General features: G+C 33.6%; 1 protein-coding gene across 4 annotated transcripts in view; it reads right to left on the bottom strand.

Annotated features, from left to right (window-relative positions):
* LOC143252678 (uncharacterized) overlaps positions 1-12,179 on the bottom strand; it is an 85,734-nt gene extending 73,555 nt beyond the window's left edge. For 3 of the 4 annotated variants that reach the window (XM_076505190.1, XM_076505188.1, XM_076505186.1), the window contains exons 1-2: positions 11,963-12,179; positions 2,892-2,962 (exon numbers count right to left, since the gene is read on the bottom strand). In XM_076505190.1, the coding sequence (XP_076361305.1) occupies positions 2,892-2,916 (25 nt within the window). In that variant the 5' untranslated portion in view covers positions 2,917-2,962; positions 11,963-12,179. The remainder of the gene's footprint in view (positions 1-2,891; positions 2,963-11,962) is intronic. The other variant, XM_076505196.1, reaches the window with a different exon arrangement.
* Positions 12,180-12,877: the final 698 nt, after the last annotated feature.

The following is a 12,877-nucleotide window of genomic DNA, read 5'->3' on the forward strand; positions in this document are numbered from 1 at the left end:
ATAAGAAACTGGCGTAACAGATTTTAATGGTCATTAAATATATTGTAAAGATATATATATGTGTGTGTATACATACATGAAATCGGGTGATGAATCATCATTTTATTTCGGTTTTTTTTTTTGTTTGTTTTTTGTCTCCTGTTCTCATTAATTAAGACACATACATAGACTGGGTGGATGAAGCTAAATATACAAAAAATTTATATATTTATGATAACTTTGAAATCTGTAGTTTCAACTTTCTGTTTATCAAGCTGTATGTTCGTTTATTATATTTTTCAGCTTATTAATTTGGTTAAACTTAATTAGTGATTTTGAGATGGATTTCCCTTCAAACCAAGAACTTGACAACACGCGAAATACACGTTCAAAATATTTGAGGCTGAAGCATCGCTTTAAATCTTGTGAGAAGCTAAAGGACTGTAAACGTTTTTGAATAAAATAAGAATGACATACATATATGTCTTATGCATGTATGTGTATTTGATATATATGTCTTACGTGCATATATGTATTTGTGATATACGACAAATCAATAAAAAAAATCGTATATAAGTAATTTAGCTGAAAATCTTTAACAACGTGTTACAAAAATCCAAAAAGTTTAACTTCCGAAATTGCGTATTAACATACACGATTATGTATACATATGTTGTTACAATGTGCAGCTTTATTAAGTACTTGCTAGGCTGGGTGTGGCACAGTGACTAACATACCCGGACTTTGAACCCAAGGATCCGAAGTTAGCGACCTGGTTTAGCAGAAACAAGTTCCGTACTTTTGAAATAAGCACATCCAAAATATTAATTTTAATATAATATTTATACTTAACTATACATTAATAGATAATCGTAGAAATAAATAAAATCAGTTTCGCTTTTCATATCAAACGATTAAGCCTTTTCTTCGCCGTTCTGCATACATACATTTTAACCTCATTTGCGACCCATGTACAACTGAGAGCAACACAATGCTAAGAATGAAGACTTTTCTTTAATTCGAGTGAAGGCCTGGCATGGCCAAGCTCGTAAGGCGTGCGACTCGTAATCCGAGGGTCGCGGGTTCGCGCCCGCGTCGCGCTAAACATGCTCGCCCGCCCAGCAGTGGGGATGTATAATGTGACGGTCAATCCCACTATTCGTTGGTAAAAGAGTAGCCCAAGAGTTGGCGGTGGGTGATGATGACTAGCTGCCTTCCTTCTAGTCTTACACTGCTAAATTAGGGACGGCTAGCACAGATAGCCCTCGAGTAGCTTTGTGATATTTCAAAATCTCACTTTAACTATGTTTTTTTGTAAACAGTATTTCTTATTCATTAAATACTTTCCCTTTTATTACAACACTTGGTTTAAATGTCTTTAACCTCAAGAATGCGTGAATGTGAGCAATAACTCATATGAAAGAGTGACATTGTGTCGTGATATCAAAGGTGCATATTTCCAACAGCTGTAAGGGCAGGACTTGTTAAAAAAAAATCATGATAGCACACGACTTCTGTTTCACCCTGTATATTTATCGCAGATAAACAAATTTGATTGTAGTTTCTTTAATTACCCGTTATTTACTTTATTATAAGTTATATTGTTGGGCACTATGTGATACTAATTACACTATGTAACAAAAATTTAGAGGATAGTATGTGTTATTTCTTAATTGCTTATATTGTAGAAATACAGAAAATGGCCATTATTCTCTTCAAACTTTGCTTTTGTGACCTGTATAATGAAATTTAGAAATTAACCTAGTTTCTATGTAAAAACGGGAAAATTTACACATTTTTATTTACATAAGGTCTGAATAAAACATATTATGAATCAAGATTTACATGTATTTATACTAAAGTTATACAAAAATGTTTAGAAGTGAGTAGTTTTTGAGATTTGCAACTGTAATGTGAATAACTTTCACGTATGAACCACCAAATATAGTCTTCCATCATGTTTTCGTTATACACTCCCAGGTCACAAAAACAAAGTTTGAAGAGAAAAAAAAATTATATTTACTTTAGGCATAAGCAATTGGGAAATAACACTTTCTGCCCAAGATCAAGAAAAAGTAAAAATTTTGTTACATAGTGTTATTCACGTTGCACTGTTCTTACAGTGTTACGAAAATTCGAATCGTGATGGTAACAGTATGGTTAAGATGCAATTATAACGAAAAATTAGTAAGATAAAGATAATTCAGTTATAAATAAATAAATGGTTCCTTGCTAACATCTTCCTGAATGTATTTCTGTAAATGAATGCACTTTTTAACTTTAAAAGAACACAGAGTTTTGCCATAAATTCTCAGTGATACAAATGGCTTCTCTACACTTTAAGATACAATAATAGATCTAGTCTCGAAGAACATCAAAGATGTAATAATTTCATAAATTCTGGAGAAAAAAAATGTATTAAAGCAAGTATACAAAAACGTAATACAATTTGCCTCAAAACCGAATTCACGTTGTTGTGTTTTTCTTAATATTATAAAAAAATAAACAATTTTGTTAATTTTTTAAGAAAATAAAACTTGTATTTTTTAATGATACAAGGCGTTCAATTCATTCATTGATTTACAATCCCTTTCACTTTCAAATTTGTTTAACAGATGTGTTGCACGTGATTTTAGAAACACTTGAAAATGATAGTAGAATATTAGCACACTTTTATATTATTTGTGTGCGACAAAGACGTTATTAACCTTTTAACCGAGTTGCAGTTTTCTATCATGTTTCACATTCCATATACAAAACATGATGCACTTTACTTGTTTCTTCAAAAAAATAGCTTTGTATTCGGTAAAAAAAATCATAAACATGTAACTACTGTAATAAATGACTTCTAGTCCTTTCTGTTACTGGTTGTAACATCTAATAGTCTCTGAAGTAAAACATTTCAAACTTACCATCTTCAGAAGAAACGCTGGACATGTTTTACTAAGGTTCATGGGACAGCAATCTTTACATGTAGAAATTCCTAGAGAAAATGGAACACGATAAAGTAGTTTTAATCACCTGGTTTACAGAAACAGATGAAAGTTAAACATATATTTTGATTGGTCTACAGTGCATAGCCTAGAATAAATAAGATGTATAACCTTATAATATATTTATTTGTTAAAGTAAGAATGAAGAATATTACACGTAGATATTATTATAATGCTTATGTACTCTCAAGAAATGTTATAAAATAATAGTAATTATATAAATATATATGATTATATATATATATATATATGCCAGGTGGCTCTAGAAAGAACAAAATTTTCAGAGATAATTGAAACAGTAACTGTTTGTTTTCAGACACCAAGCTACTCATGGACTATTGCGACTGATCAACTAGAGCAGTGGTTCTTAACCTGGTGGTCGTTTGAAGTTTCTCGGGGGTCACGGAAGGTTTGGGAATTATTGGGGAAATCACGGAGCAGTTTTAGTTTTTGTAGTAAGTGCCTGTTACTGCCCACCAATGAGAAACACGCTGAAGTGCGGCAGTTGAACCTCGTCGAGATGCTTGTTGCGCTACCATCTGTCTAATTTTGAATAAACATTTTCATATATTACAACGTTTTGAATTGCCTAAATTTTGTTAACTATATAATATTAATACATCGAACTTAAAATTTAAATATCAAAGTTGCCATCGTATTTGGTATATATTCTCATTATATATATATATTATATCAACCCTCACACTGAGTGAATAAGTAGGTTCAGTATAATGTTCAGTAATTCCATGGATTTTGTATTTGTTTAGCACTTGTAGTATTTCTCAAGGTCATTTATTTGTAACATTTTCAATAAACTAGAATCGTTATATAGTTTTGTTTCATTCTACCTTTACGCAAAGCTCATCATTACAAAAATTATTATAGGGGTCATGGTAATACCCTGGAGCGTCTCAGGGGGTAAGACGATGAAAAAGGTTAAGAACCACTGAACTAGAAGAATGGCAGCTGGTCAACAAGTCCCCCCTCCAATACTTGGACTACTTTAACTGAATAAGGGGATCTCACTGTCATCCTAACGAAGCACCTGCGGCTTCAAACAAGGGAACTTGATTTTGTTTTTCCGGTAACAGAACGCGAAGATCTATAGACCGGCACGTTAACCAGTAGACCACCGAACTAGGCCCCAATCGAATTGCGAGTTGCGCATCTCGTATCGTTCTAAAGCCTCGATAAAAACCATATCTTTTTCAACATCAACAAAGTGAGAAGCTCAGTTATTAAACAACAGCACGGAAAGCTGATACTTCGCTTGTGTGTAGTTAATGGTTTGTTTCGGGCTTGGTTTGGTTTAAATTTCGCCCAAAGCTACAAGACGGCTATCTGCGCTAGCTGTCCCTAATTTTGCAGTGTAAGACTAGGGAGAAGGCAGCTAGTTATCACCACCCACCGCCAACTCCTGGGCTACTCTTTTACCAATAAATATTGGGATTGACCGTCACATTATAACACCACCACAATTGAAAGGGCGATCATGTTTTGGTGTGACAGGGATTGGAACCCGCGACCCTGGTTAAACAAGATCGTTTAATAGTAAGATTTATTTTTAAATATATTTGTCCTAAAACCTGTCCAGATTCTTTATTTAATAATTTATTATGCTCTAGTATATTATAAAGTTATTGTTTAACATTATTATATAACTGTATCTAAACGGAAGAAATTATAGTATTTTTTTATAATTTATGAATATGTGTTGTTCATCCTCGCTTTAACTCTTTATTGCACTCTTTATGAAAAGGAAATAATTCTTTGCTTCACATTTCGTAAATAGGTCTGTATCGCACAAAAATATTTTTTGTGAATATATTTGAGTAAGTTACAAAGAGGTACGTTACCTAGAAGTAAGACTGTTCAATTGAGAAACATTTACAAACACCCATGAAATTAAGAGCACCCAACCACAGAACTGAGATATTTTTATGTGTATTAAGCAACAAAAATAAATTTGCAATATGCAATACAGGGTCAGGAATTTTCTGGTTATTAGAAAACTCGAGTTAATTGTACCATTAATGACAAAAAAAAGACTCAGTTTCCAGTACCTGTTAAGCATAATTAATTCAATTTTTAATTACTGTATGATTTGAATAAGTTTAGGTCAGGTGGAATAGTAACTAATATTTTGCAACCAGAACGGAACCGTTAGCGACACGTGCAATGAACGGTCAGGTCAGTGGCCCCTAATATTGAGGGTAGCCAACCCTAAATATTAATCAGAAGGAGGGAAACCAGTCAGTAGTACTCTCCACCTATGCGGCTACTTTTAAGCGAAAAGCATGATCGAATGTTACAGCTATAACGTCTTTACAAGTGAAAGTTGGAGATTGTCCATCTGTATACCTACTTTGAACAACCATTTAATTTTCGATATGCAGCCCATCAAATTGTTACTACTGGTGTGCGTAGCCTTTAACTTGCTATTAGTATGGTACTTTATACGCCATTCTATATTCCATTTTCAGCCAGAATAATATAACCAAACTATTGTTAGTGATATCTAGTTTCGATGCTCACTTAGAATAGTGAGTCATTTTACATGAATTAAGACACGTATTTGTCAGTCAACTTATTCACTAAGGTAAGAAGCTTCAGTAAAAAGATTAAACTACATTAAAGAAACAGAAATTAAATTCGTACTAGACGAAAACGTTGTAAATTATGTAGTATGTAAGATAAAGCAATTTCATAGTTAAATATCCCATAGTAGATTAGCATTACATTTACGAAGTTACAATACTAAAATCCAAGGTTTAATACCCATTATGCAGCTTTACCGCAAAACAGACCTAATTAAATAAGAAGTAGATTACTTAAAAAAATATAAGCTTATTTTTTTGAAAGCTACAAACACTATTTCGCTAATAAACGCTTTACTAATTGAAACAACAATTCGAACAGAAACTTAGCTTAAAACGTTATAAAATGTTGAACATTCTTTTACAAGTTTATGTGCTTTCCCGGTTCGGATAAAATAATTTAAAGTACAAACATTATAACCAAAAAATAAAATTATCAAAGTTATATATCTTTCTTGTGCCTAAAGAAGATAAATTAACGATTGTTTTAAACGTTTATCCTGGCATAAGTAAATACACATAGAGAAACAATTATTTTAAATGTTTTCATTGCACAAGTAAATATATTGGAAGATAAATAAACAATTGTTTTAAACGTCTTCATTGCACAAGTAAATATTCAGCAACAAAAAACGACTGTTTTAAACGTTTTTCGTACACAGAAAGATAAAGAAACAATTATTTTAAATGTTTTCATTGCACAAGTAAATACACAGGAAGATAAAGAAACAAGTGATTTAAACGTTGTCATTGCACACGTAAATTTTCAGCAACAAGAAGAAACCTTTTAAACGTTTTCATTACACAATTAAATACTCAGGAAGATAACTAAACGACTGTTTTAAACGTTTTCATTGCACTAATTAAATGCAAGCTTGTTGGTTTATTCTCTTTCTATGTTAGAAGTATTCTGTTTTTATACCACTGAAGTGGTTAGTATTTCACATTTTATTTTTTATCTAAAATTTTTTTCTTGATTTGCTTTAATTATTTTAATGTTTAGTTTCGGGTATGGTTATACTAAGGGACATATTGGTTTGACTTTCGCGCAAAGCTACAGAACGTCCCTAATTTCCCTAGAGGAAAGGCAACTAAGCAACATCACTCACCGCCAACTGTTGGGTTACTCTTTTTGTCAACGAATAGTGGGATTGACTTTTACATAACAACGCCATTCACGGCTTAAAGAGCTAGCAAGTTCGGTGTGACTGTTATTCTAACTTAAGATCCAGAGATTGTGTGTCGAGCTCTCTAACCATCAGGCCTATGTAGCCCATTGCTACAAAAGATGTGGGTGACTTGTAACATTATTGGTTATTGTGTGTTTTCTTATAGCAAAGCCACATCGGGCTATCTGCTGAGTCCACCGAGGGGAATCGAGCCCCTGATTTTAGCGCTGTAAATCCGTAGACTTACCGCTATACCACCGCAGGACACGTGTTGGTTATTAAGCGCAAAGTTATACAATGGTCTTTTCGTGCTAAGCTCACCACAGGTAGCGAAACACTGTTATTTAGTGTTATAACCCTTCAGACCTGTCACTGAGTCACAGAAAGAATTCTGACTTTGTTTAACATTCTATACTTTAATTATAATATTAAACTAGTTTTGTCCTCTACATGTAAACGATAGAGCTCGCATTATTTACCAGACCAAAACGTCTGAAGTTTCCGTGCTTTGTTCAAATCAACATGTGAGGTAAATTATAAAGGGGACATTAAAACGTTTCCTTTACTTTGATTACGTAGTTAATACCTTGTCGTTGTTCAAACGGTCTTGAATGATTTAGTTGCTCAGGCAAGGTCCAGGCTATATTAGAAATCTCGACGTATTCTCTCATGATAGCGAAGTATCAATAAATTATTTTTTATTACAGATTAATAAACGCTCAGAGAAAAATGCTGGAAAAAAGGTGGGCGGCGAAAACTTATTTTATATTAAACTAATTATTTTATAATAATAATTTATAATAATTATTTTATAACGGTTATTTATAATAATTATTTTATAATGGTTATTTCATTCACTTGTATAATATGATATTTAAAGTTTCTAATATTTAATTTCTCAACGCAGACTGAGAAATATGAGTACGACTAATTAAACTAATTAGTTTAACTTATACTGAGATTTACGTTTGCTAACCGTGTCAGCACACATGCGGTGCCAGCCTTACTTAGGTTCCAATTACATAGTAGAATTACGCGTAGCCTCAACACCATAACCTGTATACGTTTCAGTTTCAAAGCAACCACGGAGTTCACTGTTCCGTACATGTCTGTGACAAAGTGATATATATTGACACTCACTTTCTCTCATACAGTCCGTAATTAATGAAATTTTGTATCTTCTAATTTAACACGAGTTGGTTACGTTTCTACGTTATTTCTACTTTATTCTAATATCTCTTATTATGCATCTTTTCCACACTTTTTCACTCTGTGTTTTTTAATTATTCTTTTTCACCTACCACATTAAAAATGTTATTAAAGAACGTTTTAAATAAATTGTAAAAAAAAATGTATATCTGTTTCATTTGTTTTTCTCTAAAAACTACCTCAACCCACAGGTGCGAAAGCTGAACTACAAAAATAATACTGTTTTTTGAAGCATTCTCAAGAAATCATTCCATCGAATGAAAGTTAGTAATACAAATATGTCAAAACTTATTGTTAAAACTTATGAAAACTGGCACTGATACCATACGTTTCGGAAATAAGCAAAAATAAATCAAACTAGATATTTATTTAAAGACACTAACACTTCGGCCCGGCATGTCCACGTAGTTAAGACACTCGACTGCTAATCAGAAGGTCTTGGGTTCGAATCCACGTCACACCAAACATGCTCGCTCTTTCAGCTGTCGGGGCGTTATAATGTGACGGTCAATTCTACTCCTCGTTAGTAAAATAGTAGCTCAAGAGTTGACAGTGGGTGGTGATAACTAGCTGCCTTCTCTCTAGTGTTACGCTGCTCAATTAGGGCACATAGCCCTCATGTAGCTTTGCGCTAATTTCAAAAACAAATAAACACTAACACTTCCCTACCCTAGAAAAAGAATGATTTCATAAAAAACAACAAATTTTCCTTTTGATCAAAAGCCCTTGATTGATAAAATATCTTGAGCATAAAAAGGTTCATAGTATCATACATTAAAGTCCTATGGGTAAAGGATTATCTTCAGTTGTAGCAAATGAGTCAAATATTTGAATAGCAAGAAATTAAGATAGGAAAACTGAAGCAGTCAACATAACAAACCAACTGCTAAGAGAAGTGACTTTCTTTGTTCATGAATTTTGCGCAAAGCTACACAAGGGCGACCTGCGCTAGTCATCTCTAACATAGCATTGTAAGACTAGAGGGAAGGCAGCTAGCCATCATCACCCACCGCCAACTCTTTGGCTACTTTTTTACCAACGAATAATGGGATTGACCATCACATTATAACGTACCCACGGTAGAAATGGCGAGCATGTTTGGTGTGATGGGGATTCCAATCTGTAACTCTCGGATTACGAGTTGGGCGCCTTAACCATGTAGCCATGCTGGCTAAGTTACTATGTCATAAAACCATTCCCTATTAAACGGATACCTCATGAAGGCCATTTAAAAGCTTTAGATTTTTTTTCTCACCATCAGTTATCATAAAAAAGTCTCTCAATGGTCTTAAAGTTATGAGCAGTCTGAAGAAAAAAATGAGGTCCAGTTTAGAGGTGAAGCACAGCAGATTAATTACGCCTCTTCTAATTAACATATTATTTCTAAAGACACGCAAGTTCCGTCTTTTCTAATTAACATATTATTTCCAAAGACACGCAAGTTCCGTCTTTATGAGCTGCTTTTGCTTCAACTTTATGCACACGTCTACTATTTCGGAATTTTTTCATAGTGTTTTTCTGCGATAACTGCTTTACCCCTGTTACTTTTAAAATACTCTAGTCTTGCTCATTATCTGTTGTTTTTTTTTTAAATTTCCTTATGCAGGATTCTGAAGCATTTATTTAAAAAAATAATTTCAATGTATTTGTGTACATTATGTGTTTTTCTGTCTCGCAGATATGAACATTCAGATAGAAAATTGTATAGCTTTGTGCTAAAATAAATATAACTGTCTGATTAGTAAGGTAATCTACAAAACTTCGTTTTGAATTTCACAAAGTTTTAAACTTAAAACTTTTCAGTCTCAATAAATACTTCTTTCAAACACGCCAGGAGTTATCATGGGAACAAAAATCATATGAATATTGGTAATTAGGATGGAAGAAACATACATTTTAGTCATTTTTAGTCCACCCATCGGAATTTTGTAGCCTTCTCGTGAAAATTTTAATGGTTCTCTCAGTAGTGTTTAGAATTCTGGAGGAAACTTATTGATGTTGATGAAGTATTGTTTTGTTTTGTTTTATTCGTCGTTAATTTTATCTGGTGAGTGTAGTTTGGTGAGCATTAGACAAAATAAAAGTGTTTAGAATTCTCATCCTAATATTTCCTCTTGCGGACACGTGTTCATAGGAATATATTTAGCAGATAATGGAACCACAACTTCTTTCTGTTACAAGTCGTACAATAATCTTCACAGAACTGCACATCTTCGATACACCAAGACCTCTGTTCTCAACTCACTGAGTACTATTGGACCATCCGCAGTTAGAATACTACTGCCGTGAATCCGAGGGTTCCTCTTCGCTTCTCGTTGCTGCACGTTGAGGCCTTTGGTGCGCTGTAAGAGTTGAGGTGGGTGCTGTTGACCACCTGATATTATTCTATTCTATCGACTCAAAATTAGAGACGTCATTTTAAACCAAACAAGACCACTGTTGCGAAGATCATCTTAAGAGTAACAGCACAGACAGTGGATACTGTTGATTGTTACAGCACAGACAGTGGGTACTGTTGATTGTTGCCTCTTCTTTGGTCTAGCAGCTCAATTCTCGTCACGTAGAGTTTGAAAATACCAAATACCTCTTAAGATTTGTTCCTTCCCTTTCCTGAACAATTTTATTTCAATAGAGTAATGAGACAAAATAAAATAGCCACCTGTTTTTGTTTTTCTCAATAGAACGGTTCTAACTTAAAAAATTAAACTTCATTTTTGAGTAATCGTAGATCTAAAATATTCCCAAGTGTCAGTAGGCCACATCAGTGAAGAAACTAGCTACCTCGTATCTCCTGCGAAACAGCCGGCTTCCACATGAGAGATCAACGCCTCACGGTACAATAATCCCTGGGGTTATCACCAAGCGCTAGACACATTTACTATAACTTTGGAAATGTGAAATATTTCGTCGTTTGGCTAATAGATGTAAATATGAATATACTAACACTTTAGAATAATTCGTTCTCTAGCAAGAGCTTTGTGGTGTTCGAGGCATGAAATAATTTGTTCATTGGTAAGTTTTGTTGTTGTTGATCCTAATGCAATGCAGTTCATTTTTACTCCAAAGTTTGAAATGAAGTATTCTTTTTAAAATCGTAAATGCAGTTAGTGGACAAAGATTTGAATAATCATTTTAATGAACATCATAATACGTTTTTTTTTGTTTGACCACATCAAAAACTCTATCGATTGTTTACTAAGTATTACTGAATTCGTATCTCAGTTCTAACCAATTTTTCCTATTTATACATCATAAACGTTTTCCCTAATGTCGGTTTGGATGTTCAAAAAATCAGGTGTTTACTTTATTCGTAGGACCTATAAAATTAAAGAAAAAAACATAATTGTATAAGGTAGGAAGCAAATGGCCAGTTGTTAAACTGAAAAAAAATGTCCACGTATAGCTGTTTTTGTTACTTATTTTAACACACACACAAATGCCTTGTTAAAGTTGTAAGAATCTCGAAGAAATTTAAATTTTACGAACAATGGTTCTGCCTTAATTGGGCGCACTTTATGGGCTTCTGTTTATTTATTCCTTGCCCTTTACCACCCAATAGTTCAGCAGTAATTTTTCGAAGTAATAACGCTAAATACTGGAGTTCGATCCTCCCGATAGAAAAGCCTCAAAAACAACTACCTTTTCCTTCATGATAATTCTCCGACCCTATTCTTTATAGAATACAGTCAACTTTAAATTATCAACCAGAATCCATTTAATACTCAGCCAGATGCAGAATAATTATTTTAGTGAGTAGCCAATTCAGGAAACGAATTTGACTTGCGTAGTTCATGCCCTAAGCTCCGTTTCTGTTGATCAAAATATTTGTAAATTATAGGAATATATTTTTGACAGATTTATCTATATCCTAAAAAATGTTTCCAAAAATTGTTATTCCTAACTTTTGATCATTTGTGGTTGTCGAGTATAAAAGTGCATGTAAATTACGTTTTTAAGCATATTTGTAACTAAAGGGAAGAAGCACGTGTTTGCTTGCTTCCTTCTTCAAACCTACCTGAAAAGCTTCAGTCCGTTCTGTAACGTGGCTCCCCCTCTCAGTAAGATCGAAAGTGAGAGTGGATGATGTTGCAAGGAGATAGTGGATCTAATCGAGACCAAAAACCTGTAGTGGCAGCTAATCTCGGCAGCCAAATCGGGAGCACTGACTACAGCCTTACTGGTTGGCTTCTGAGGGACAAAGTATTATGTGTGTTAGGGGCGGTTGTATGTGCTTGGAATATTCACTAAGTTGTGTCACATATATTCTCAACTATCAACATTGAATCTCGTTGGCATTGGTAGTACTACTGCTGTAATCCCACCCAAAAGTCAGCAATTTAGCCAATCACCTTCCAGTACAAGTAACCAGCCTAACGTAGAACTTCTGATTGCTTCTGGCCTAATGCCAAGATTTGTATTAACTGACCATATCTCGCATGTGATCACACGAGAGCAATGAATGTGGAAACAAAACAAAACGAAAAAAAAGAAGAAGCTAAAATCAAAAGCCTGCTGTAATGTCTTTTGTTAGTTCGAATAGTTAATTACATTTTGGGAGTGCTAACTGATGAGACACTGATTAACAACAGAAGTTTAGAAATTAATAGTTGTTTATGATAAAACAGGTTTTACAAATAATCGGTAATTTTGTTTACAGTTAATAGGAGGAAAATTACCTTAGGTCTTTTGCTGCAGTTTCATTTGATACATTGGATCGAAAACAAATCTAATTGTTGTTTTATTCATTAGTAGACAGTTTTCGAATCGAAAGTATATAATACGTTGTAATCCGAAATAGTTTCAGTTTTTTTAAACTAGTCAATTCATTAAAAAAAGGTTCAAATAAAAGGACAACTACGTGTCAGTCTAGGGTTATAGCTTCTCTATATCTTAAAACACAAAATCTTTGTTTAAATGTTGCTTTATTTGA

This window comes from Tachypleus tridentatus, chromosome 6 (genome assembly GCF_004210375.1).
Source record: "Tachypleus tridentatus isolate NWPU-2018 chromosome 6, ASM421037v1, whole genome shotgun sequence".
Classification (NCBI taxonomy): Eukaryota; Metazoa; Arthropoda; class Merostomata; order Xiphosura; family Limulidae; genus Tachypleus; species Tachypleus tridentatus.